Source organism: Capricornis sumatraensis, chromosome 14 (assembly GCF_032405125.1).
Source record: "Capricornis sumatraensis isolate serow.1 chromosome 14, serow.2, whole genome shotgun sequence".
Classification (NCBI taxonomy): Eukaryota; Metazoa; Chordata; class Mammalia; order Artiodactyla; family Bovidae; genus Capricornis; species Capricornis sumatraensis.
Window position 1 is genome coordinate 83428541 of NC_091082.1, and position 27829 is coordinate 83456369.

The 27829-nt window shown below is 42.6% G+C and overlaps 1 protein-coding gene across 1 annotated transcript in view; it reads left to right on the forward strand.

Moving 5' to 3' along the window:
• The first annotated feature begins 274 nt into the window (after positions 1-274).
• The window catches only part of CRB1 (crumbs cell polarity complex component 1), a 143795-nt gene continuing 116240 nt past the window's right edge, over positions 275-27829 (forward strand). Inside the window, exons 1-5 of the mRNA XM_068985794.1 lie at positions 275-283; positions 1256-1340; positions 1960-2541; positions 20297-20492; positions 23233-23372. Of these exons, the coding sequence (XP_068841895.1) occupies positions 275-283; positions 1256-1340; positions 1960-2541; positions 20297-20492; positions 23233-23372 (1012 nt within the window). The remainder of the gene's footprint in view (positions 284-1255; positions 1341-1959; positions 2542-20296; positions 20493-23232; positions 23373-27829) is intronic.

The window sequence follows — 27829 nt, forward strand, 5'->3', positions numbered from 1 at the left end:
GGGGTCTCAAGAGTCGGACACGACTTAGTGACTAAACCACCACCATCACCATGGTTGGTTCACGTTATTGTACAGTGAAAGCCAACACAACACTGTAAACCAACATCCAGTTATCAATAAAAATAAATTAGAAGGCATCTTAAGTACCTTTTCTTCAGTGAGGCTTTCCTGGTAGACTTGCCCTGAACCCTGTGATCACACAGCACCCTTCCTCCCATGTTGTGCTGTGACATTCCTCCACTCTATTCCAGTAGGTATGCGCTGAGCAGGTACTATGCAACAGGTAATGTTACAAACCCAGAAAACGCCAGAGACAAGGTCTTCCCGTTTCCTTAGTGGAGCTAGACCTGCAGTGAGGAAAACAGAAAACAAACATACGCCCAGAGAAACAAGCACACTCCCATAAACATGAGGAAGCAAAACGCTGTAAAGGCTTAGAAAAGGGGTTCAGAGAAAGCTCTTCTCAGAAAGTGACACTGTAGCTGAGACATGAACAGCTAGAAGCCAGTCATACATTTGACGATGTGATTGGAAAGCCAGTGCTTGAAAAAGACAATGTGGGAAAAGGATGACTGGTTGAGTTTTCCCATAGGGACTAGAAAAGGTCTGCTCTCAGATCAACCCTCCTGATAACACATAAGCGTATGTTAGCCTTCTGTGCACAGGCACTGGAGGGGAACTTTCAGCTGCCAGAAAGACTCCAAGCAAGATAACTGTGAAAGCCCTCACTCTTGTGTGATGAACCAGTCAATCGCTATCTTTCCATCTTCCCATCACACTCTTGGTGACCAGACCACATTAAAGAGAACCAATTCTCTTTTTGCAGGAAGAGATTTACCACTTTTACATATTTCTCAAAGTTTTCATGCTACTTTCTTCTGACAGTAATTGATTTATGTCTCCTAAGAGCACACTATTAATTTCATAATTTTTAAAATTGTAAGCCTAGACCATTATCCACTATTATATTAGTGAGGAATATTGTGAGACAGGAAGTAACAATAAAAGAATGATGTACTAGATAAATCCATACACAAAAGACAATGTTTTGTTATCTGATGCAGTTGAGTTGCCAAATCAAACAGCTTCTCAATATACATGATTAAGAAAATAACAATGCTGTGATCATAATATGTGTAGATTCAGGGGAAAATTATACGCATGCAGATATCCAGTGAATTTGGAAACGAATCACAGAAGTATTGCTTTCTTGCTGGTCATCATTCCAATTAGAATTTCAAAAATGTTTCCCTAGAACAGAGAAGCTTTCAGAAATTTGGAAGTCCATACACTTTACATCTGCTTCCTTTCAGTGGGACTTAACCTGTCATCTGTAAGAAGCACAGCATATCTGTTGCTGTGATGATTATAAATAATCTATGTGAAACACCTGACATGCTTGGTACACAGAGTAAACCTTCACAAATTGTGTTTTATTTTAATTTTATAGTCTCACTGTTCTATACTTTTCTTTTTAGACCACACAAGATCATTGTAATAAAGCAGTCATAAACCAAAGTACTGTATTCGTTCATATATTAGTTTCAGTTAGACAGTATATTCAGAGACAATTTTGTAGCTTATCTCCCAGGATACCCCAAAAATCCTCCATGAGAGAATGTGGATTTCAAAATTTAGGGTTTATGGGGAAATTTAACAATTTACCCCATTGCTCAACAGCACTTCTACCTGAGAAAGGAAAATGCAAGAGAAGCAAAGAATCAGAAACCAGCCATTTCTGCTTCTTATTAACAGCAATGTGGAAAAAAAGATGACAAATCAGCACTATGACAGAGCTCGTTATTAGACATCACTTGACAAATTCATCACCAGAACCAGTCAAGTTTGTATTCCATTAATGAGTTCATTTGAAGTGCATGAAGAGCAGAAAGATGGACGTTCTTTAATTTTATCATCCACCATTTATTTGCATGTTTCATCTGATGTTTTTCCTTGTAGGTTCCTTTTGCAATAAAAATGACACCAAGTGCGTCTCCAATTCTTGCCAAAATAATTCTACGTGCAAGGATTTCTCAAAAGACAAGAGTTGCCGTTGTTCAGACACAGCCGTTCACGGGGACAAAGACTGCGGGGAAGAGGAGGACCCCTGCCTCTCCAGCCCCTGTCCGGAACACGCCACGTGCGTCCGCGTCCCGGGGGAGAGGCGCTCTCTGTGCAGATGTCCCCCCGGGCACAGCGGGGCCGGCTGTGACACCGCCGCTGGCCCCTGCGGGCCCAGCTCCTGCCTGCACGGGGGCGTCTGCCACCGGGACTCCGGGCCCCCTGTGTGCGTCTGCCCCGCTGGCTACACGGGAAGGTTCTGCGAGCTGGACCTCGACGAGTGCGCTTCCAGCCCCTGCCTGCACGGCGCCGTGTGCCGGGACGGGGGCGACGGCTACTCCTGCTTCTGTGTCCCGGGCTATCAAGGCCGGCGCTGCGACGTGGAAGTGGACGAGTGTGTGTCGGAGCCCTGCCAGAATGCGGCCACGTGCCTCAACGAGATCGGACGCTACACTTGCCTCTGCCCGCGCGGGTTCTCCGGTAAGTGGGGGTCCAGTCCGGGGCGAGGAACCTAGCCCTCTGCTTAATGTGATGGAAGCAGAAAGAGACCTCGTATGGCCCACCCTGCTGCTCCTGAACATAGCCTTGATAGGAGCTCATCAGCAGATAGGGGGCCTTCTTAGCTACTTAAAATCCACCCAGCTTGAGCGTTTGTCTCTGTTATTTTAGATTCAGTCTAGAGTTAGAGGGCTTCTAGGACCTGGGCTTCGTTAAGGCAGTCCAGTCTCCCCATCAGAGCAGACGCCGTTTGTCCCAGGGGTGTGGGCGGCCTGGTGGGAGCCGGCCAGGGATGGACACAGGATGTCAAAGTGTGATAAACACACCAAGGATAGCAAGCTGACTGAGCATGGCGTTTGAGATAAGCCATGATTTTATTATTAAAAAAGCGACTTCTGGCTGAATCTCATGGAAACAGCAAATAATAACCCCATATATCTATTCACAAAGGTTCTGGTGATGTTGATTTAGTAACAGTAACAAGTAGCTCATTCAATATTAGGCTCCTGCCGGCTCAGTTACTCAGTGTGTCCCAGTCTTTGCGACCCCATGGACTGTAACCCGCCAGGTTCCTCTGTCCGGGGGATTCTCCAGGCAAGAATACTGGAGTGGGTTGCCATTTCCTTCTCTAGGGGATCTTCCCCACCCAGGGATTGAACCCAGGTCTGCTGCATTGTAGGCAGAGTCTTTATCATCTGAGCCACCAGGGAAACACAAGAATACTTAAGTGCCTTTCTGCAGGGGATCTTCCCCACCTAGGGATGAACCCGGGTCTCCACACTGCAGGTGAATTCTTTACCGTCTGAGCCACCAAGTAACTATGATTATGTATTACTTCCGTAGTAGTTTGCGTCTCTGTTAAAGAATGCCCTATATTCTGTCCTCTTCTTCAGATTATCTGTGTTTTTGTCTCCTCCCACTAAAGTGTTAGTTCTGAAAGAACTAGTTTTCTGTTTATCCTTCAGTTCATCAATACTTTGGGAGTATTTATTATACTAAGTTAGTGAATTAAAAAGAGGAGTACTCAGCACAGTGAATCGTGGTGAAATAATAAACTGTTAGGGAATTGTTCTAATTAATTCTTCCTTATGTTTCTGGGTACTCTTCCTAGTAATGAAACTGGGTGAATAGATATTAAACTAGATTTTACTTTCTCTGTTACTTTATGCATACTTTACAATGGTGGAACACATGTCACATGGAAAATTATTTTGTTCAATGTCTTTAAATTATCTAATATGCTAAAAATTACGGGCACACTAAAGTAGCTCATAAAACAGAACTACCTCGTGAAAAACCCTTTGTTCACAGTCCATATTATCATGTCCATTCTTTTGAGTTACAGCAATTGAATTTCAAGTATTAAAATTTTTAATTTTTTATTGGGGTAACTGACATAATATTACATGTTTCATGCACACCGCATTATATTTCCATTGTATACACTACAGTGTGCTTACCATCAACATTTTATTAGTGTTTGAATAAAAATGAGACGTTAATTTTTATAGGACTGCTTTTGGGATTGCATCTGTTTATAAAGTCGCGTTGGAAAACCACTATAGCTTATTAAGATACTATCTCCTGTTTCCCTCTCCTAGTATAGCATCATGAATGGTGACTGAGAGGAATAGACGTAAAGGAAATGTTTCAGCCATATAGATTAGTTTTCTAAAACTGCCTTATAATTGCAAAAACATAGCTTGAAAAATTCTGTTTTACAGAGTATGTGGTTTTTGTTTTTTTTTACTTTTACCTTTTAATTGAATTGTAAGGTTTCCTTTAAGTGGTCTAAATTTAGGCATAAAAGATGTCAAGGATGTATCCCAAATGAGAAATGCCTCTTATGGTCCTTCCTCTGTGCATCTCTGTGTCCGCGTCTCCTCTTCTTACGAGGACACCAGTCTGATTGGAGTAGGGGCCACCTCAACAGCCTCACCTTAGTGACATACTCTTAGTTCAAGTGTTTGCAGTGGATCATTCTGAAATTGACATCTTCCTTAGAATTAGTCCGATTGACTAATAAACGTTTTTCATGTTAAAAATGCCTGCAGTATGAGATGAACAGAGCGATTAGAGGGCAGGGAGACGCATGATGAAGTGTGATGAAGCAAAGCAGTATAGGAAAACATCTTAGTTCCTCAAGTGAAATAGATCTTTGATATAAAAATAATCTTTGGGGAAATAAGAAAAAAGCACTGTAATGTATTTATTGATTGTAAGATGCATCTCATTGCACAAACAAAAATGTATGAAAATTTTATTTTTTTATTCAATAAAATGCCTTAGTATGTGGAGATTAGTTAATACATGGAAGCTAGTTAGTACATGGAGGCTATTTAGAAAACACTGCAATTCCAGGCATAAGACTTTAGGACCAGCCTGGATAAGGGACTAAAGGCAGGCAAGGGAAGAACAGGTGTCCACGTCATCAGGAGGAGGACTTTCTGACATCATCACAGCCAGAATATTTTCAAACTTATTTTACCCACCAAATACTTGAAATCTCTAATATGAAAATGAGAATGCATTAAATATTCAATTGCCATTTCCAGCTTAATGAATTTATGATCTGTTTCAGTCTTTCTCAAATCTTAGCATGTAACAGTCTCACCTGGAGAGTTTAATAAAATACAGCTTCCAGCTCAATAGATCCGAGGTGAGGTCCAAGAGCATGCATTTATAACAAGCTCCTCCGTGGTGCTGCTGCTGCTGGTTTGGGGACCACGCTTTGAGAGAACGCTGATGTAAACAAGTAAATGGATTGTCACGTGACATCTTTGATTCTTATTTTACAAAGCCTGTAAGACAAGGATCAACCCAAAGTAGTTATACATGCATTTTTATATACTTATATTTTATTTTTTATGTAGGGAACTTCCCTGGTGACTCAGACAGTAAAGAATTGGCCTGCAATCGGTGGGAGACCCCGGTTTGATTTCTGGGTTGGGGAGATCCCCTGGAGAAGGAAATGGCTACCCACTCCAGTATTCTTGCCTGCAGAATAGACTGAGGAGCCTGGTGGGCTATTGTCCATGGGGTTGCAGAGAGTTGGACGCAGCTAACACACACCCTTACATATTTATCTTTATATGTAGCACATAGGTATGTACTGCATATGCTTATGTATCTGCATGTATATAGGTTTTTTTTAATTAGAAAAAGTTCCAGATAAATGATATGGGTAAAAATAAATATTTGTTGAATTCATTCAGTCATTAGTGAATGACTTTAGAGTTTTTTTTTAATTTGTGTTGAAGTATAATTTGCACTGTTATGTTAGTTTCAGGTGTATAGCAAAGTGATCCATCTTTTTGATGGATCATTTTCAGATTCTTTTCCATTCATTATAGGTGATTAGAAGATAGTGAATATAGTTCCTTGCTGTATATAGTAGGTCCCGGTTGTTTTTCTCTTTTATATGTAGTTTGAGTATCTGTTAATCCCAAACTCGTTGCAGAGTTTTGAGCAGAGGACTGAAAAGTTTCGACTTGCATTTCAACAAAATCACTCTGCTCCTTGAGCTAAGGATACACTGAAGGGAGAGGTTAGGGTACAATTAGAGTGCCAGTGGAGGGTAATATAATAATCCAAGCAAATGGACTATTATTGGAGAGGAAAGAGGGAAAGAGAAGTATCATAGTTTAACACCACCGCCTTTTTTCCTTTAAAATTTAGGACAGAAATGGACACTGAAGGGTCACGAATGATGCAAATAAGAGGCGCGCACGCCTTCCCGGGCCTGCTCCCTTCTGCCCTCTGGTGGGAAATCCAGATTATCCCGCACAGGTCTCCCCTTCACAACAGGTGTAGCCACAGGGAAGCCCCCCTTAGAGGCTGGCAGATAAACCGTGTTATCATGCAGCTTCTTTCTGGGCACCTGAAACTTACTCTGCTTCTCCACATGACATGATATAGACGCTACTTACGTAAAATCTCCTATAAGACTATAAGACCTTCTCTCTCTCTTTTTTATTTTTTTTCTGATAATTCTTCATGTTCTTCTCTAAGCTTTTTCTAGTAGTCCTCAAAAGGTAGCCAGCTCTGACACTGCCGTGAAGTGTCGTTTATCACAGGCAAAATTTGAATTTCAGTCAATGTGGAGATTCGCACCTAGGCTTGTTGTTCCATCTGTCCTTAATGTATTTTTGTTCAGGTAAATCACTTTGAAGCTATGGTGAATCAAATGTGTGATTGAATGGTCATGAAAATAATTTGGGGAACACAAATGTATTATGTAAAATATAATCTTATTTCATGATAACTATTATTTTTATTACCATTACTATTGAAAGTTTTTTGTTGATAGTGTAATCCTATTTACAAAATTAAGACATGAACTTAGATCCATTACCAGGAATAATTTTCTTAGATAGTCCATATTTACATAAATATATGAGGCACCAGTTTAAAGAACACTTAAATATTGATTCTGTGAGCACCTACCTAGACACTTCAAATTTTACTCACCATATAATATACCCATAAGAATTATCTTTCAAACCCAAAAGACAAATAATATATAACAGCCTAAAGAGAAATTCTGAATTTCACAGGCTATATCTTTATTTTATCAAAGGGAAATGGTGGTTTTCCTACAGGCTCTTAGCTGTGAAATTGACCAATTTTTGGTGGGGTCATGCAAAGGCAGTTAAATACTGCTCAGGGCTTTGCTCAGGAACAGAACCATTTGAAATAGTTTTCATGAGAAATGCGGTTTCTTGCAGTTGACAAATGTTTGTTGAATGAGAGTACAAAGTAGCAAATGCAATTTGCTCAGAAAATATTCATCACAGTTTTGCCAGGCACTGGACACTGTGCCAGACCATGAAGACCTCAAGATGGCTAAGACAGAATTTATCCGTGACAAAATGCTCACAGCCTGTTCAGGGAGAAAGCATGTGAACAAAAATTACAGTCTCTCTCTGAACCAAGTGCTGGGGAAGCAGGAAGAAAGATGCCACTCAGAGTCAGGGAACACTCCGGAGAAAAAGTGGTCCGTGAGCAGGGCAGGGTGCACCAGCTCCGGGATGTGGAGCTGAGACTCTGGTAATCTGGCTACATTTATTGTTGTTTTTGTGTGAGTCACAGCGAGCTGCGAGCAAGGGGGAGGGCTGCGGCGGTGTTTTGGAAAGAGGTGGCGTCTCTCCCGTCGTGTTTGCTGACAGTTGGCCTGTGGTCCAGCTGGCAGTGTGGATGGCGTGCTCCATCCTAAACGCCCTCCCTCTTTGGCTCTCCTCTCAGTGCCGTGCAGCTGTGCGTAGGTGTGCGGGTCTGAGAGAGGAGGGTGTGGCCATACAGCTGCCAGCATGCAACGTGGGGAATGGGGCACAGGATTCCAGGCCCAGCTTGGACCTTCTCCAGTGGCCTGATGACGGTAAACAACGAGAGTTCTGAGTTTCCATTTCCTCACTTTAACAAGTAAACATATTAGCACCTAATGTCAGGTTCTTGGTGAGAATGAAATGATTTAGTGACAATATTTCCATAAACTCTTTAAGGCTGTGTGTATGCTGGTTGTCACTATTTTAACATCTTCAATATTGCTGCTGCTACCAAAGCTGTTATACAGCCCTGACCAATGCATTTTGCAGATATCATTTTCTTATATGTGAGCTGTGTTCATTCTGAATAGATTAGAATCATACTCAGGAATGGGTTAACTGAGTCATAGTCCCAGGACTCTATGAGTTTATATCATAAAATAAAGGAATTAAGGATTTGTTAATATTATAACATTTCAAACACTCAGGAATAACAATTATCAAGAAAGATAATTGTTACAATTACAGGATTATCATTACAGAAGGCTGAAATGTATAATGTTGGTATCACTGATTACCCATAAAGCCTTTGACTGTGTGGGTCACAAAAATTCTGGAAAATTCTTAAAGAGGTGAGAATACCAGACCAGCTTACCTGTCTCCTGAGAAACCTGTATGCAGGTCAAGAAGCAACAGTTAGAACCAAACGTGGAACAATGGACTGGTTCAAAATGGGGAAAGGAGTATGTCAAGTTTGTATATTGTCACCCTGCTTATTTAACTTATATGCAGAGTACATCATGCAAAATGCTGGGCTGGAGGAACTACAAGCTGGAATCAAGACTGCCAGGAGAAATATCAGTAACCTCAGATATGCAGATGACACCACCCTAATGGTGGAAAGTGAAGTGGAACTAAAGAGTCTCTTGATGAAAGTGAAAGAGGAAAGTGAAAAAGCTGGCTTGCAACACAGCATTCAAAAAGCTAAGATCATGGCAGATCATGGCATCTGGTCCCATCACTTCATGGCAAACAGATGGGGAAACAATGGAAACAGTGATAGACTTTATTTTCTTGGACTCCAAAACCACTGTGGACAGTAACTGCAGCCATGAAATTAAAAGATGCTTGCTCCTTGGAAGAAAAGCTGTGACAAGCCTAGGCAGCATATTAAAAAGCAGAGACATCACTTTGCAAACAAAGATCCATGTAGTCAAAACTATTGTTTTTCTGGTAGTTATTTGTATGAAAGTGAAAGTTGGATCATTAAGAAAGCTGAGTGCCAAATAATTGATGCTTTTGAACTGTGGTTCTGGAGAAGACTCTTGAGAGTCCCTTGGACAGCAAGGAGATCCAACCAGTCAATCCTAAAGGAAATCAGTCCTGAATATTCATTGGAAGGACTGATGCTAAAGCTGAAGCTCCAATACTTTGGCCACCTGATGCAAAGAGCCAACTCAGTGGAAAAGACCCTGATGCCAGGAAAGATTGAGGGCAGGAGGAGAAGGGGGTGACAGAGGATGAGATGGTTGGATGGTATCATGGACTCAGTAGACACGAGTTTGAGAAAACTCCAGGAGATATAGAAGGACAGGGAAGCCTGGCATGCTGCAGTCCATGGGGTCACAAAGAGTCAGATATGAGTTAACAACTGATAACAGCAACAGATCTTAATACATAATAATAATATGTAATTAGTAAATATGATTAAAATAATAAAAGAATACATCTATTTTCATGTTTTATCAGGGTTAAATTCATCCCTGATAATGACATTGGTTTCATATAAGAATGAAAACCTCTGCGACTAAAATATAACGCAACACCAAGGCCCTGTTGATTGTCCATGGTGGTTTATAGAAGTTAAAAATGTGAGGTGGCACAGAGCAGTCTGGGAGCCGATGAAACTCAACTGTCTCTCAGAGACGAGTCCTAAGCTTGTAAAGTCTACTCTAAGCAAATGCTTTTTTGAAAAGTGTGTTAATACGTTTTGGTATCCTTAGAAAGGTGAAGCTGAAGTCGCTCAGTCGTGTCCGACTCTTTGCGACCCCGTGGACTGTAACCTACTAGGCTTCTCCGTCCATGGGATTCTCCAGGCAAGAATACTGGAGTGGATTGCCATTTAAAGGTGTGTCTAAATGCACAAGCCAGAAATCTTATTGGATAAAAATTCAAAATGCTCCCATTGAAACTAAAAGTCCCAATTCTAATCTCTCATGTTTGTGTGTGTTAAGTTGCTTCAGTTGTGTCTGACTCTTTGCCATCCTATGGACTGTAGCCCACCAGGCTCCTCTGTCCAAGGGATTCTCCAGGCAGTAATACTAGAGTGGGTTACCATGCCCTCCTCCAGGGGATCTTCCTGACCCAGGGATTGAACGTGTATCTCTTTATGTCTCCTGCATTGGCAGGTGGGCTCTTTACCACTAGCACCACCTGGGAGGCCCTTAATCTCTCATAATATCTTGCTAACTGTTATTACGGTAGCTTGACACTTTGAATCAGAGCAGGAAGTCACACAGACTCTTTTCATCGCTCCAGGAGGTTAAAAGATTGTAAGTGACATGTAGAAACCCAGGCCTCTACCGTAAGCCTATAGTTGTAATGGAAGCGTGTGCTCCGCACCTCTGCACTGACACTGGCTGCAGACACGCTCTGATGGCTGTTGTAACTGGCACACTGTGCATTGCTCCTGCAGAACCCAGGAATGGCGTACATGATTCTTACTCAAGAGCAAACTGTGCACAGAGCCCTGTTAGTGATTGAGTATATTGGGTGAGCAGCAGGTTTTACCAGGAAGGAGAACAGCTGTGTGCAGTCGAGGGGTGTGAGAGATGGTGGGCTGCAAGACCATCCTTGTAGGTGGCTCCAACAGTGTCCATATCTTTTAGAAGCTTCTGTAGCATTCCAAGACAACATGCTTTTTCCTGGAAACATGGAAGAAACTATTTTTAAAAATTAACACAGACAATGGTAAAAGCAGATCTGTCTCTTATGATGATCACGCCTAGAAAAGAAATGTAGAGAGAGACTTGGAAGAGAGAAGCCGGTCGTCAGACAGGATGAGAGATGGTGAGCAGGGTCTGGGCAAGTTTACAGTGATGAGGATGGCACCTTACATCCATTTCTAAGGGAAGAGTGACTAGTGACGGGATTTGATGGTTAGTTAGGGCATGGGAAATTGCGAGGAAGATCGTGGTAATTCCTGGAAAACTGGCTTGAGTGACCCGGATGATAACCCCATTCACCGGCAGGGGTGGGAGAGAGGGTGGACAGAGGAGAAGCGGGGTCAGAGAGGGTGGACGGAGGAGTAAGGGGGTCAGAGAGGGTGGACATAGGAGTAGAGGGGTCAGAGAGGGTGGACGGAGGAGAAGGGGGGTCAGAGAGGGTGGACGGGGGAGAGAGAGTTGATATTTGGAATTGCTCAATGATGCCTGTGAGATAGTTGCAGAGACATCCTAGAGATGGTTGGATTCAGAAGGGCGGTCTGGCTCAAGTTACAGATCAAAATCGTAGTTTCTGAGAAGATGTTAAAGGGAAAAACTGCTTCCTGATTTCCCTGAGAATGGTCACTTGCTTCTCCCCCCAGCTCCCATAGTCTTTTCTCAAATGCAAGTAAGTAAAACATTAAAAAAATTTTTTTCCAGTGCACCTTTAATTTGTTGGCTTTACTAGAACTTGGTATTTTTTGGTTGAAAGCGCTTTCCACACAGCCCTTATTAAAGGGTTCCTTCCTCTCTCCTTGAGTCTCGGGGCCAAGAGGGAAGTTGACTTTCTCAGCTCACTGCTCCTTGAAGACCGTCCTTTAATTCATGACTCTCTCGTCTTCCTCATAAGCTGTTCCTTTTCTAATCCTGACTCTGCTACTTTCTAGCTTTTTGATTTTGTTTAAATTCTTAACTTCTCTGGGCTGCAGTTTCATCCTTAATAAAATGGGCATCATAGTAGTACCTCATGGATAATTTTTTGACAAACAAAATCAGATCATGCGCATGAAATGCTTAGCACAGTATCTGGTGTGAAATAAACTCAGTGAATGCCAGCTGTTACCATTAATAACAGGCAAAGATCTTTGTCTTCAAAACAGTTGTGGGATATAAGCAAGTAACAAATAAGTGAAATATAACAGTGGATGGTCTGTGGAACCCAGAAGGCTGGAAAGAGTAAGGGAAATGAGTAAGACTTCATTGAGGATGGGACATTTACCAGGAGCCTTAAAGGATGACTTCATCAGGTAGATAGGTGGGAAAGAATTTTCCAGAAGAGGGAGAGAGAGCAGTGTATCTAAACTTGAGTGAGGGTAGAGGGACCTAGTGGGTTTGAGAAAAAGCAAATGGTCTCATAGGACTTGAATGTAGAAGGGTGACAGAATTGTCATGGGAAAAGAACTTGAAAATATTACAAAGATGTTTTGGTACCAGAGTAAGTTTTTGGTTTATCTAAACCCAGTTAGCAGCTATTGCAGAATTTTATGGACCGAGCTTTTAGAATTTCTTGGGCTTCTTATTTTCGGTGACCCCCATCTCTATTCCACTATAACCATGCAAGAAGACAACTTCAGCTCAGAGCCTGCCCTCGTTCAAAAGGTTTTACCACCCAAATGCCCACAACTAAACTTCCCGTTTCCTTGCTTCTATTGAAATCTCCCTTCAGCTCTAGCAGAAGCTCCGTCTCCTGGCCTCTCTGCATCTGTGCCACCCATCACTCTTTCCCTGTCTTGCTGTCTCCCCAGCCAGCCTGGGATTAGGGCCACGCAGTGCTGTGCTCAGACGCTCAGTTGTGTCCGACTCTTTGTGACCCCATGGACTGTGCCCCGCCAGGCCGCTCTGTCCACGGGATTCTGCAGGCGAGAACATTGGAGTGGGTTGCCATGCCCTCCGCCAGGGGATCTTCCTGACCCAGGGATCGAATCTGTGTCTCTTACATCTCCTGCATTGGCAGGTGGGGAGCTTCCTGGGGAGCTGCTTTAACGATGAGCTTCTTTCCTTAACTTTCTTGCCCTTGACCTGCAATTAGTATTTTGCAACTTTGCAGACCTGGGAACCCCCACTGCCTGCTTTCTTTTCTCATGCTTTAAGGGCTGTTGAGCCACCTCAGATATTAGCTGCCTGTAGTTATGTATTTAGTATTTTTCGTGTGTGTATGCATGTGTGCTCAATTGTGTCTGACCCTTTATGACCCCATGGACTGTAGCCCACCAGGCTTTTCTGTCCACGGGATTTTCCAAGCAAGAATTCTGAAGTGGGTTGCCATTTCCTACTCCAGGGGATCTTCCCAACCCAGGGATCAAACCCACATCTCCTCCATTGGCAGGCGGATTCTTTCACACTGTGCCACCTGGGAAGCCCCTAGTATTGTTCAGCAGGTATTTACATGTCAGTTGTAGATTTTAAAAATCATATGTAATACAGAGGTGTTTCACGCTTTTCCAGTTTCTAGCTCCTGTTGTCTCAGCATCACATCTGTATTTAATTGAGTTGGAAGCTATCCCAGATTCCCTGGCAAATTTATCTTTGCTTCCAATTCCTTTTCAAAATTTTTAAAAATTCTACCTACTTGGAGAAATCAAGGCTGGAACACTGGAAAGAATAAATGACTGTGGATTGTCCCTACCCTTCCCTGAGCATTAGCTGTATCCAGCCTCACTCGGAGGTGGAGAGCAGCGTGCAGTCCTGGGCAGTCTGCCCACAAACCCACGTTCCTCTGCTCGCCTGTGATGAGCAGCAGAGGAAAGCGGGGAGAAAAGGAAAGTGAGAGCCGCAGGGACAATTGTTATAATTCTCTCACCGGGTCTTATAAAGCAGTAATTACTTCGCTTACCAGAAAAAGCATTGGCAGTTTTTCAGGCTTGCACAAGCATTCTCCATAAAATCATTTACCTCCATATATTCAGGTTTCATGTAGTTTTCTCTGTTTGCCCATTCTGTGGTGTGGCAGCCTGGGAATTATGGTGGCCTGATGTGTTTTCCTAGTTCTAAAAGGAAAAACAGGATACTCACAACCTCTTTTCTGGGTCCCAGCATGTGTCTAGGGTCCCATCCTATCCCTAGCTCACCGAGGATAAAGGTGAGAAGTCTGGGGTTCTCCTCCACCTGCATTTCTGATGTATCTTTGACCCTCAGTTTCTCTCCTTTAATCTGAAGGTTGGACCAAATGCTGGAGAGTCTCTGCTTGTTTGAACGTGCTCCTTCAGTATTTTCTATCCTCAGTTCAGCTGCTCAGTCGTGCCCGACTCTTTGTGACCCCATGAACCGCAGCACGCCAGGCCTCCCTGCCCATCACCAACTCCTGGAGTTCACTCAGACTCACGTGATGCCATCCAGCCATCTCATCCTCGGTCGTCCCCTTTCCTCCTGCCCCCAATCCCTCCCAGCATCAGAGTCTTCTCCAATGAGTCAACTCTTCGCATGAGGTGGCCAAAGTACTGGAGTTTCAGCTTTAGCATCATTCCTTCCAAAGAAATCCCAGGGCTGATCTCCTTCAGAATGGACTGGTTGGATCTCCTTGCAGTCCAAGGGACTCTGAAGAGTCTTCTCCAACACCACAGTTCAAAAGCATCAATTCTTCGGTGCTCAGCCTTCTTCACAGTCCAACTCTCACATCCATACAGGACTACTGGAAAAACCATAGCCTTGACTAGATGGACCTTAGTCGGCAAAGTAAGGTCTCTGCTTTTGAATATGCTATCTAGGTTGGTCGTAACTTTTCTTCCAAGGAGTAAGCGTCTTTTAATTTCATGGCTGCAATCACCATCTGCAGTGATTTGGGAGCCGCCCAAAATAAAGTCTGACACTGTTTCCACTGTTTCCCCATCTATTTCCCATGGGGTGATGGGACTGGATGCCATGATCTTCGTTTCTGAATGTTGAGCTTGAAGCCAACTTTTTCACTCTCCTCTTTCACTTTCATTAAGAGGCTTTTTAGTTCCTCTTCACTTTCTGCCATAAGGGTGGTGTCATCTGCATATCTGAGGTTATTGATATTTCTAGTCTGCATATCAATTGGGATTTGGTTAGGAAAAAAATTCTTTCTATGTATTTCAGATATGAGGAGTTTCGTACAGGAATTAAAGGCTTGTATGCAGAACAGGCAATACAATTTGTAAGCCCTTAATTCCTAGATGAGGACAGAGATAGTGGTGATGGTTCAATAAACCAAAGGATGTCAGAGACTGGCAGCCAAGCCCCAGAAGCAGGGGGAGGCCTGGAGTAGAGTCTTCCTCCTACAAAGAGCCAGCCAGTCCTGACGACACCTCTGTCTCAGACTTGGAAACTGTGAGATAACAAATTTCCGCTTTTTAAGCCGCTTGATTTCCAGTAGTTTGATGTTGTTCAGTCGCTCAGTCATGTCCAACTCTGCAAGTCCATAGACGGCAGCACGTGGGCTTCCCTGTCCTTCACCATCTCCCAGAGTTTGCTCAAGCTCCTGTCCGTGGAGTGGGTGATGCTGTCTGAACCAGGCCAGAATACTGGAGCGGGTTGCTATTCCCTTCTCCAGGGGATCTTCCCGACCCAGAGGTGGAACCCAGGTCTCCTGCACTGCAGGCAGATTCTTTACAGTCTGAGCCTCCCAGGAAGCCCTGGCAAACTCATACAGGGCCCTTCTAGGCACAAGGCCCTGAGTGACAGCAAAGGTCACATGCCATGAATTCCAGGAGACTGGCCCTGCTTGTCAGATGGCTGGGGCAGGGGGAGTCACAGAAATTCCCAGAAAAGATCTTCACCAAAGCACTGAAGTGGGGGTTCTTGAAAGCTCCCCAGAAGGTGCTGCAGGTCTGAAGGATCTCTGGGAAGTTCCCAGACACCTCATCCTGCAGCCGTGGGAACAAGTGGTCTCCAGACTCTCCAGGGAGCTGCTGGGAAGCCTACCTGCCCCCATGAGTCCCGGCTTCTCTCCCGCCTCCCAAATCCCGAAGTGCCACAAGCCGGGAACTCAAGCCGGGAACTGCATGGAGAAGGGAGTCTGAGGGCGTGTGTGTCCTGACGTCTCTCTGTTGTAGGGCAGGTGGTCTTGGGAAGGGGTAATCTCAGCGCTGCGTGGACAGCAGATTTCCCGGTGCCCTTGGACTGACGCTCTCTGCCCTTCAAGTTTGGACGTCACTTTCCTTGGGTTCTAACAAGACTGCCTCCACACCCCCCTACCCCCCACCAGGCAAGGATGTCTTTTCACAAGGGCGAGGTCTGGGCAGAGGCAGGAGCAGCGCTGGCCTTTCTCTTGGCCTCAGGGCTATGAAGTGAGATCTCTCTGAAGTGAACTCTCCTCCCTCCAGGGAATATGACCTTTCCATATAAGGAAAAGGGGGAAAAAAATTGATGTAGCAAGTAAGCAAGAAGAGGAGAGAAAGGAGGACTTGAGAAGGGAAGAGTCAATCAAATCCAGAAGCCTTTGAAGAGACTAAATGAGAACCTACCGAAAGCATCGTCAAAACCAGGAGGAGATGGAGTGCTTTTTTGCTTTAAATTAATTATAGAAGAAGCATCTTTAGATTATTTGCCAGGAATGGTGCTTCTCCACCGAAGCCAGTGTGTCAACATGGGAATCTCTCATCCTTTTTCTTTTCTGCTACTGTTGTTCAGCCGCTCAGCCATGTCCGACTCTGCGAGCCCATGGATTGCAGCACACCAGGTCTCCCTGTCCTCCCCTAAATGCATGTGATTTCAATCCTTCTTTGAAATTTATATCTTTAAAAATATTTGGTTGTGAGAGAATGTCTGAACTGCCTTTGACAGCTAATGGAAGTCACGCAGTTCAGAGTGGAACTATCCGTGACTGTCAGGAATCCGTGATGTAACACCTTAGTCATCTGTGTATACGTAGTGATGTATACGTAGTAACTGTGTAAGTTATAGTGCGTCCCCGAACCTAATAAAGTCAGAGGGTTTTTTTCCTGTCCTGTACATTTTTCTATTGATGCAGAGTTCCTTTTGTTTGTGTTTTTATCCCAACCTTTCTACTTTCCTTTCATATAGAAAAAAAAAAAAGTGAAAGTGAAAGGCTGTCAGTCATATCTGACTCTTTGTGACCCCAGGGACTATACCATCCATGGAATTCACAGAACTATAAACCAAATCGAACAGACTGGTTCAGCTCCTGGAGGAGTTTTTGTGAAAGAATTTAACGTTACGAATTTTCCTTTTCTTAGACAATTAGCCACAGAAGGGTACTAGGTAGCTGCAATCAGTTTCTGTTGCTACATAGGGTTAGAATGACATGGCCCCATACTCAGGGACACTGTTTACAAAGTGCATGTCTCCAGACAGACTGGACCACACTGTTCAGGTATGGTTTTGAAGGTCAATTAACTATCTATACTTGATGGCTGTATGCGTGAAACAGTAAACATCCAAATGAGAACTGAAGATCATAGTTAGTTTTCCAGATGTTTCATCTATGAAGGCAAGCATCTGGAAATACAGAAACATCTGGATGACTGACTATGCGCATCACTTTTCATCCAGCTGCTTTGGCAGCACTCAGACGGAGACCAAACCACGTTTTCTTTTCTTCCCGTATCAGTACCACTGAAAAGCGGTGATAAGAATCACATTGTTAAGTAATATTAAGAGTGATAAGACATATCAGATAAATCCAGAGCAAATCGTTGTTTGTACTGAAATTGAATTTAAGCTTTTGAAACACGTTCTTATACATGCATCAGGATCACTTAAGAGCTAAAGTATTTGAATGACATTGTTATAAATGGAGCTGCAGTGTCTAAAATAATGGTTTCTAATTTATTTATTTCTTAAGCAATAGGAAGTAACCTGAGTGTATAACAGATAGATATATGAATTTTATTCACATTATGAAATAAAATTTGGGCAAGTGTTAACAAGTTTTAAACGACTTATTTGGCTTTATATGTTAATGGTTTTTAGTAAATATAGATGACTAAAATACCAAAAGATGTAATCCAAAGCTATTAGGATGTGAGAGTTGAACCATAAAGAAGGTTGAGTGCTGAAGAATTGATGCTTTTGAAATGTGCTGGAGAAGACTCTTGAGAGTCCCTTGAACAACAAGGAGATCAAATCCTAAAGGACATCAATCAATCCTAAAAGATATCAACCCTGAATATTCATTGGAAGGACTGATGCTGAAGCTGAGGCTCCAATACTTTGGCCACCTGATTTCTGAAAAGCTGACTTACTGGAAAAGACTCTGATGCTGGGAAAAATTGAGGGGAGGAAGAGAAGGGGATGACAGAGGATGAGATGGTCAGATGGCATCACTGACTAGGTAGACATGAGTTTGAGTGAACTCTGGGAGATGGTGAAGGGCAGGGAAGCCAGCAAGCTGCAGTCCATGGGGTCACAAAGAGTCGGACATGACTTAGCAACTGAATAACAAATATTTAAAAAATAATTATATGAAACATTTCTAAAAGAATTGATCATTTATATCTTTTATATATTCTTAATAAAAAAGGTATGTGTAATTGTATTATTTTACATGGCAGAAATAAAGATACCAAGGCATTGCTAAAAAACTGCTTCAGAGATAGAACGAGAACACCGGTGTCTCGTGGTCAGTTCATTTCCCCACCCAGGGGTTGAACCTACATCTCCTGCATTGGCAGGCGACTTCTTTACCACTGAGCCACCAACCTTCCTAATGCCAAATAAAACTGACAGAGAAAGTCCCATTTGCAGGCCGTGTGAGAAATAGCCAGGCCTCAAATAGGGATACTTAGGTACTTTGGGAAGGTCGTGTACACACTGCTATATTTTAAATGGATAACCAACAGGGACCTATTGTATAGCACAGGCAACGCTGCTCAGTGTCACGTGGTAGCCTGCATGGGAGGGGGCTTTGAGGGAGAATGGATATGTGTATAGGTATGGCTGAATCCCTTTGCTGTCCACCTGAAACCATCACAACATTGTTAATTGGCTATATTCTGATATGAAATAAAAAGTTTAAAGTTTGAAAAAAATGGCAAGCCACTTACCTACAACAGATACTGTTCTACAACTTTCCATTTTTACTGATGTAAAATTTAAATTCTTTTTCTTTTCAAAAATCACTCAAAGTTAACATGCTGGCATCTCTTTTTGGGTCAGCATTTGTAGAGTCTAGTCACAGTTGTAAATGGCAGGTGGTGTTGGAATATCCTATTTCATTTTCTGTCAGAAAAGAGGACAAAAAATCGAATAACCTCTGAGTTCTTGAGAAATTCCTCTATAATTTTAATTCATAATTTTTTATCCTAGGGAATAGGCCCAGGAATAAAGATGAGCAAATATAGATAGCCCCCTTTTATATCTTTTAAAACCTATATGCACATGTGATTATTGTGTATCAAATACTATTTCAGCTTCCCAGGTGGCACTAATGGTAAGAACCTGCCTGCTAATGCAGGAGATGTAAGAGACACAGGTTGAATCCCTGGGTCAGGAAGATCCTCCAGGGTAGGAAATGGCAACCCACTTCACTATTCTTGCCTGGAGAATTTCATCGATAGAGGAACCTGGCAAGCTACAGTCTATGGGGTCACAAAGAGTTGGACATGACTAAGCATGAATGTACCATCAAATGTTATTTAGACAGATTCAGTAGAATACTTTGTGATCTCAGTGTGATTACTTTTGAAAGTCTTAAACTTAGCTTGCTTAGAAAATAATCTTCATGTACTATTTGGGGAGGGGGAAAATACAAATTTTTTAAAATGTAATTTTACCTTAAAATGAAGTAGCTGTTAATAATAGCACTAAATACGTTGAGTTTAAGTCACGAATGGATTTTCTATTTAAAAGCAACATTTTACAGTGGTATAGAAAATGTAAATATTTCTATGCAAAAAGGATACTAGGGAAATAATTGCACATTGTATGATAAATAAATATTTGTGGAAAGAGAAAGTACCTTTTTTTCTCTAGCAAATATGTAGAATACTCCAGGTATTATGTTAGGCACTTTAGAACACATTGCAATTGTAATAAGTATCCTATGGGGTAATTACAACTATTGATCCCATTTTTCAGGTTAAGAAACTTGAGATTAGGAAAGATTAAGCAACTTTCCCAAGGTCACACAACTAAAAGAGGCTTTGACAAGATTCCAATCCAGGCCATTTGGCTTTGGAGTCTGAGCTTTTACCCACTGTTCAATGTGATGCCTAATTAAACTAAGTGTTTAAAAATAATTTAAAGACATTGGCCAGTCCCTTTCAGGCTTCCAACAAAAGTAGAGTAAACAATTACTTTGTTCTAAAAATGATTTGTTTCCACGGACTAAAAAGCCACAAGCTGTTGCAGGCGATGGTTCTTTGTAAGTGACAGCTGCTCTGCTTTGTGAACTTCCCGCAAGCCTGCCAGAAAGTTAATATCAATTACAATTAAGGAGGAAAATTATTTTGGGCAACATCACATTTGACAAGAGCTTTGGCAAACAAAGCATTGCCAAAGAGCGAAAATATTAACACTTTGCTAAAACTTTTCCTTTTTTTTCCCTCCCATGCCAATTTTTGAATAAAGGTGTAAACTGTGAACTGGAAGTTGATGAGTGTTGGTCCCAGCCCTGCCTCAATGGTGCCACTTGTCAGGACGCTGTGGGGGCCTACTTCTGTGACTGTGCCCCGGGATTCCTGGGCAATCGCTGTGAGCTCAACACGGACGAGTGTGCCAGTGGGCCGTGTCTCCATGGCGGGCTGTGCGTGGATGGAGCCAACAGGTATGCTTTCTCCCCAGAGAGCACTCACCGGCCAGAAGCTACTGGACCACCTCTGGTGAATCTGGAGATCTCACATCCCCAGCTTAAGGTTTTCAGAGTGCTTTTTATGCTTCAAGTGATTCAAGGTTGTAGCAGTCACGCTTTATTAAAAAATGCATCCTTTGAGGGCCCCTGTCTCAAGAGAGAGCATTTTCCAAGTCATTCTTGTAACAGTTTAGAATTTCTTCTGTTATAGAAAAGTGCCAGTCTTCCACATCGAAGAAACAAAGGGGAATCTACCTTCCCTATCTGTGGTAGATGCGAAAACAAAGCTGGAGTTATTCTGTATGTGAATATAAGATTGTACTTTTGAAATGACAAGCATATAAATCAAGTGGTGAAAAAAAAATCCTTTAGGAATTTTATCTAAACAGTGTTGGCAAGGGCAGTGATATTAAATTAATTATGTCTTGAATTTCTAGTTGTTTAGGGAATTAGGTGAGTACTTTTGAGCCAGCAGAGTGATGTTCCAAATTAGAGTCTAACATTGACTTTTCAGCAGAAACAAAACCAAAACAATAAATCACACCTTAATATAAGACATATAATAAATTTGGGTGATGGTAGTTGAATTCATATAAGATATTTTTTGGAAGAACTTTCTAACAGTTAGTTAAAGCACAGGCATTGAGTTATCAAACACTTGAGTTTTAACTGCTTAGCACTTGGCGGTGTCTTCACATATCCTCTGGCGGCTCAGTGGAAGGCAAGGTGGGCCTTAAAACTCCCCCTCGACAACAAGGAGTCTAAAGTTTGGAGAAGTCTGGGGACCCCCCACAGGTTCATACAGTTAATTCTTTGCAAAGGAGGACTAGAATCCAATTTTATTTAATAAATAAGATATAATTTATCCCACATCTGAATTTCAAAATGTGTCAGACTCAAAAGCGGGAGCAATAAAAGTCTTGTGTGCTTCAAATACATCTAGGAAAACAGCACATTTTAAGTGGAACAAGGTGGCGGAGCACCTCTTTGGTAAACTCTGAGCGTGATCCAGGCTTTGCCTGTGATTTTCAGTTATACCCACTTTGTTCTCCAGTGGTGAGAATCTTCACGTCTGGAGACTGGTATCTGGGAAACTCGTGGACAGACAGACCAAAGCAGTGGTTCCCACATAAGTGCTCCGGGAAAGAGGAGGCTCTCCCAGCCAGGCCTCACTGTTTCCAGGAGGCGTCAGGACAGAAGTCACACAATGCTTTTGATACCTGCATGTGTGCGTGCTAAGTAGCTTCAATTGTGTCCGACTCTGTGAAACTGTGGACCGTAGCCCACCAGGCTCCTCTGTCCATGGCATTCTCCAGACAAGAATACTGGAGTGAGTTGCCATGCCCTCCTCCAGGGGATCTTCCTGACCCAGGGATCGAACCCGTGTCTTTTGTCTGCTGCATTGGCAGACAGGTTCTTCACCACTAGTGCCACCTGGGAAGCCCTTTGATGTCTTTGGAAACACAAACAGAACAAAGCTAAACCTGCTTCCTGCTGGCTTTCCTCTTTTCACCGGAGTATGTGCTGTGAATACTCTTTCTACTGAATCCATAGCTCTCTCATTACCTAAATTTTGAGATCATCTCAAGTTCAGCAAATACAACCTGACTTTGTTTTCCCTATGAGATTTGTGGGAAAGGCAAAAACTATGCCCCCCGGAAGGTTCCTGCAGGCAAAGGAAGATGTAAATGGAGACAGTCTATGAACTGCACTGGCCAGGCTTGACCACAGGGCTCTGGTCTCCAGTGTCTCACATGTGGTGTTTAGATTTGCAGTAGGCCTTTTTTTAATCAGAGAAATGAAATAGTGACTAGAGGATTTCTAGCTAGGAAAATTATGTATAAAAATTATAGTCACTTGTATCTGCTAGTGTTTCGTTTTCCTTAGTGAAATGTCTTTCCTTAATGTCTGCATTGGTGGTAATAGACACATAGCCAGGGTCATCAGCACTGTTACTCTTTATTAAATCATAGGTGTCCTCCCCCTAGACACTTATTTTATCTAAGCTGGGTGTGTAAGCCCATGATTTTTCAATACTAGATCCTCAAGGAGAGGCCATCTGAAGTGAAATAAAGTGAACGACTCTCCCGGTCAGATTTGTATTTTAGGTCTGTCAGATAATCCCATTCAATCGAGGAATCATTATAAATAACACGACCAAAATATTCTTGTAATCTAGAAATAAGGAAACATAAGTCACAATTTATATAATGAGAAGCTTTCCTTTTTTCCATAATTTATTATTTCACTAGGGACCTTATTACTGGGTTCTTTATATAAAGAGTGCCTGATGGTGTAAATCATCCTCTGCCGCCTCACCAGTACTGACCAATCTATTTCATACGGTTCAGTGGTTCTATTCAGTATTTTCTGCCCTTTGGCATGCCGCGCTCACTGTTCATATGCACATTTAATTATCCCGACGACTCTGTGGCAAAGGCACTATTACTTTCAGTCTATGGGTGAGGAGACAAAAGTATAAACAGTCATGGTTTCCAAGGAATTTTGACTGAACGCTTCCTTGGGGTAGGTCTCCTTAGCTCTCCTTAACACACTTGCTTTTACTAAATACCTTGAGGGATCATCTCTAGAAGCCTGCAAGCGTATGCTTTGGGTAGGTATTAAGCCCACGCTGAGGGACAGGGGAGAGACAGGATAAGAATGCGTCATCTCCCGTGAGCACGGGCTGATGTCCCGACTTCATTTTGCTCCCCAGGTACACCTGTACCTGCGCAGGTAGCGGGTTCACGGGGACACGCTGTGAGACCCCACTGCCCCCTTGTTGGTCACAGCCCTGTCACAACAATGCCATCTGCGAGGACAGTGCTGACCGCTACACCTGCCGCTGCCGGCCTGGTGAGTGACAGGATTCCTCCCACTGGTTGTTTTTTTTCTCTTTCCTTTTGCATAGAATAGAAACAACTAACTTAGGGCAAATGGAAACTAACAACTCTTGTTGCCGGAGGTTTAAAACCAACTCTTTCTTCTAGTTACCATTGTTTGATTTAATCATGTTCTTCAATGCTGAAACATATCTATTGCTACACTGTGCCTTATCTGAACTAGATTACCAAGGTGTCCAATCATCAGAATCTTCTAGAAGAAACAGAGAGGGAAAAAGTAATCAATGGAAAGGTTGATTTCAACTGGTTTTCATGGAGTAAAATTCACTGGAAGATGCTTCCTTGTCCTCCAAGATGTTTTCTTTGACACCTAGAACATATTAAAACCCATGAAACTCTATTAAAATCCTAAGTACTTGTGTCGCAATTCATGGAGTCAATCTATGTGATTATTCATGGTCCCCACAGACAGTGTAGAATGATTTTTCAGAAATGTAAGTATTCCGCTCACCTTTTACAATGTAAAAGACGATACAAGTTACACATGCATAAACCATAATTTAAAATCACACTTAAAAGGTAACTGGACTTGAGCGTAGAGGTGATAGGAGAGAGTATGTGACACTTGAATCAACAAGCCACTCATAAATATTGATGTTAATTTTGGCAAAAAATAACCTGCTTGACATACTTCAGCCTAACCCTTACTAGGATTTTATCGCTAGAAATGAAAGTGCATTTTGCCTCTCTTCTTTCTTGAGCCATTGGAAAACAACCAATAAGCATGCAATTATTTAAAATCTAAGCTTACTGACCGCATATTCGCACCTCCCCATTCATATTGTTATCTAAAGAAAGGGAGGCCCTGTAGTTGGGGGGAGGCGTGGAGACTGGGGTCAGTCCAGTCAATAGCAGCTTCTGATCAAAAGGCATCTCGGTGCCTGAGGAACATTTTACATGCTTTGGTAAAAACCAAACAAACTTAAAAGTATGAAAGGAAACTGGGAATTCGCCTGTGGCTCAGAGCTCTGTGTAACTCATGTGTCTCCCCATTTCTAGATAATGAAGAGGACGTATTTGTTATCCTTTGGCCATTGGTCCTTGTCACTAGGAAATAATTTGTACCACTTGAATCAACAAGTCACCTCTAACACTGAATTTTTTTCCAAAACATGTTATTCCATGTTCTTGTCATCAGCCAACCCTCAACACTCAATCAACACTCTGAACAGGACCTCAGTCCAGAAGCAGGGGGTGGAGTGGACAGCTTGGGAGCAGGATGAGTCCACCATTTGTTAACTGAGTGAACTAGGGTGAATTACCCCTTAATTCTTACATTTCTCATCCACAAATGAAGGATAAAAAAGCTATCTGTAGTATTGTTGTGAGGGGTAAAATTACAAAAATGGAACCTGGCATGTATTAAGTACTCAAAAAAAAAAAAAAAAAAAAACAATTGCTATTACTACATTCCAGGTTCTACACCAGGAGGTGGAAATTGTATATGACAGATGGTTTCTGTGCTCTAAAATAAGGGTCCCCAATCTCTGGGATCTAATGCCTGATGATTTGAGGTGAGCTGATGTAATAATAATAGAAATAAAGTGTACAATAAATGTAATGTGCTCGAATCATCCTGAAACCACCTCCCCACCCTTCTCCAGTTCACGGAAAAGTTGTCTTCCATGAAAGCAGTCCCTGGTGCCAAAAAAGTTGGGTCCTGCTGTTCTGAAGGGTTTGTAATGGAGTCAGGCAGCAAAGGAGAGCTGCCTAAAAAAGACCAGTATGAGTCCCACTCATTCAAGCCCCAAAGATTTCACTGCCAACTATATATATGAAGGATTAGGGGATCAAAAAGACACAGTCCCTCCTTCCAAGGAGCTTAAATTCTAGCAGGAAAACAGTGTGAAAAAACTGTGAACAGTACAGTTTTTTGTGGCTCAGACAGTAAAGAATTTGCCTGCATTGCAGGAGACCCAGGTTCGATCCCTGGGTCGAGAAGATCCCCTGGAGAAGGGAATGACAACTCACTCCAGGATTCTTGCCTGGACAATTCCATGGACAAAGGAGCCTAGCAGGCTACAGTCCATGGGGTCCAAATAGTTAGACATGATGGAGCGACTAACACTTTCACAAGAATCTCTAATAAATTCTGTAAAAGGGAATAAGGGGAGAAAATGTTTAGCGACAGCTTGACTGAGGAGGCAGCATTTTAGAAAACGTGAAAGATCACTAAGCACACCCCAGAAATGTACCCACGAGCTGTGTGACTTTGGCCACGTCTCTGCTCTGAGCCTCGGTTTCCTCATCGACAGATAAAGCAGAGATGATGATAATAATATCCGCCTCATAGTGTCATTGTGGAGTGAAGTCCGGCAATACAGAAGGAGCTCCCAGCTCAGCCTAGACCACAGCAAGTCAATAAATGTCAGCCTGGCACTGGAATTAGGAGATGGGCCATTCTAGACCCTAAGGCCGGCAAGTGGTAGCTCATTGCTTGTTTTAAGGATAGAGAAGAGGAAAAAAGAAAAGGGAAAGACGAAAGGGCAGCAGGAGCACAGAGAAAAGAGCCCGTCCAACTGTGGGGCCTGGAGGGACTCTTCAAAATGATGGGCAATGCAGAGCTGAGGGTAGAGGGTGGGCTGAGGAGCAAGATGAGGCTGAAGCCAGATCACGATGTCTTCCCTGCAAACCGTGGGGCAGTCTGACCTGTTAAGTTACGAAGAGCTTCCTGGCACTTAAGTGGAAGAACGATGGAGAGAAATAAGGCTAATCGCAGGGAATCCCGTGAGACTTCTGCAGTCATTTAAATAACAGGTAAGTCACGGACTGGAACAAAGATGCCAGTGGTGAGGGTGGATGTGAGCATATGGACGGCCACAGGAGCCCTTTAGGAGGTGGAAATGACGTGGGGATTGGGAAGGAGCGCCAATTTAGTACAGTTCTGCTTCTGAGTTTCTCTCTTGGGTCACTGGATGGATGTCGATTTTGCCTAGAGAGAAAACTCACAATGTCTTTGTTCCCAGTTCTCACAGTTATATGTAAAGAGAAGGTTTATCTAAGAATCATAGACCATTCCTTTGGATCATGAGATGCCTGCCACTGAGCGCAATGACAAGAATACAGCACTGTAATTTCCCAGGGTCCTTGTTTCAGGGCTAATTAATCACAAGTGTCGGTCACCTTAAATGCTTATCTTAAAAGTTTTCCTGTTACCCAGAAAAGATTGTTGTTGTTGTTGTTTTTCTTAAAACATGTAATTTAAGAACCCTGGGGTCTTGACTCAGCATCATATTGTTTCTTTGTACAGAGTTTTATAGGAAAACTTGTTAGAACTATTGAATGTAGCCTTGACTGAAAGAATCTATTTATACCTCTGGTTAAAGGGAACAGCAAACAGAATCCCCACAGGGCCCAGTGGTAGGGACGGGACCCGTAAGACCATAAATCAGAACCTTCCTAATGTTCAGGATAGAAATAAAGACAATGCATGAGCCGGAAAGCAAAAAAGGATTTATGAAAGTACTAAATTACTTCCTAACCTGGGCTGTGCATAAGGCTTCAAACTTAGAATGAGAAGAAAATTTAAAATAGAGCTTCAGTAAGTCAACTGTAGCACAAGACGTTTATAAAAACTTGTGAAAACCATTATTTAGTGAATAGGTGTAGATCCTTAAGTATGAAATAAAAACGCTTAAAAAATAAACATTCAGGCTTAAGAGACTGAGGGTTCTAGGGGTGGGGTCATGACAAAGGATTGTGGGACCCTCATCTGACATGTGCTTCCAGTTTCCTTTTCAACTCTCAATTTCTTCTTGAGAAGGTTGATAAAGACCCAGGGTTCAAATGTGACAAAAGTGTTACATGGATGAGCAGCAGAATTTGTGTTGTGGTTATAACTTGACATAGGGCCCCATATAGGTTTTTAGTAAAATTACATGAGCATTCATATCATGTTCTCATTATTTGCTCATTAAGAGTTCATCAACTCTCTAGTTTATTTGCTAAGCGAGGATTATCATCTAAATTGTTGATTAGTTCTGTTTGAATCTCACTCAGGAGTTGACTGAAGGTAAATGGCAACCCACTCCAGTATTCATGCCTGGAAAATCCCACGGACCAAGGAGCCTGGTGGGCTACAGTCCATGGGGTTGTAAAGAGTCAGACACGACTGAGCTACTTCACTTCTAGTACTCAGGTGTTGCTCAGTCCTAGCATGGTGAATAAAAAAACACAGTCTCTGCTTTTATGGAGCTCACAGTCTGTTGAGAGAGACAGCTACATAAATAAGTGAAAGCTATGTCGTTTGTTTAGTCGCTCAGTCGTGTCTGGCCCTTCTGCGACCCCATGGACTGCAGCCCGCCAGGCTCCTCTGTCTGTGGGATTTCCAGGCAAGAATACTGGAGCGAGTTGCTATGCCCTTGCATGGAGGGAGTGGGTTGTCATTCCCTTCTCCAGGGGATCTTCCTG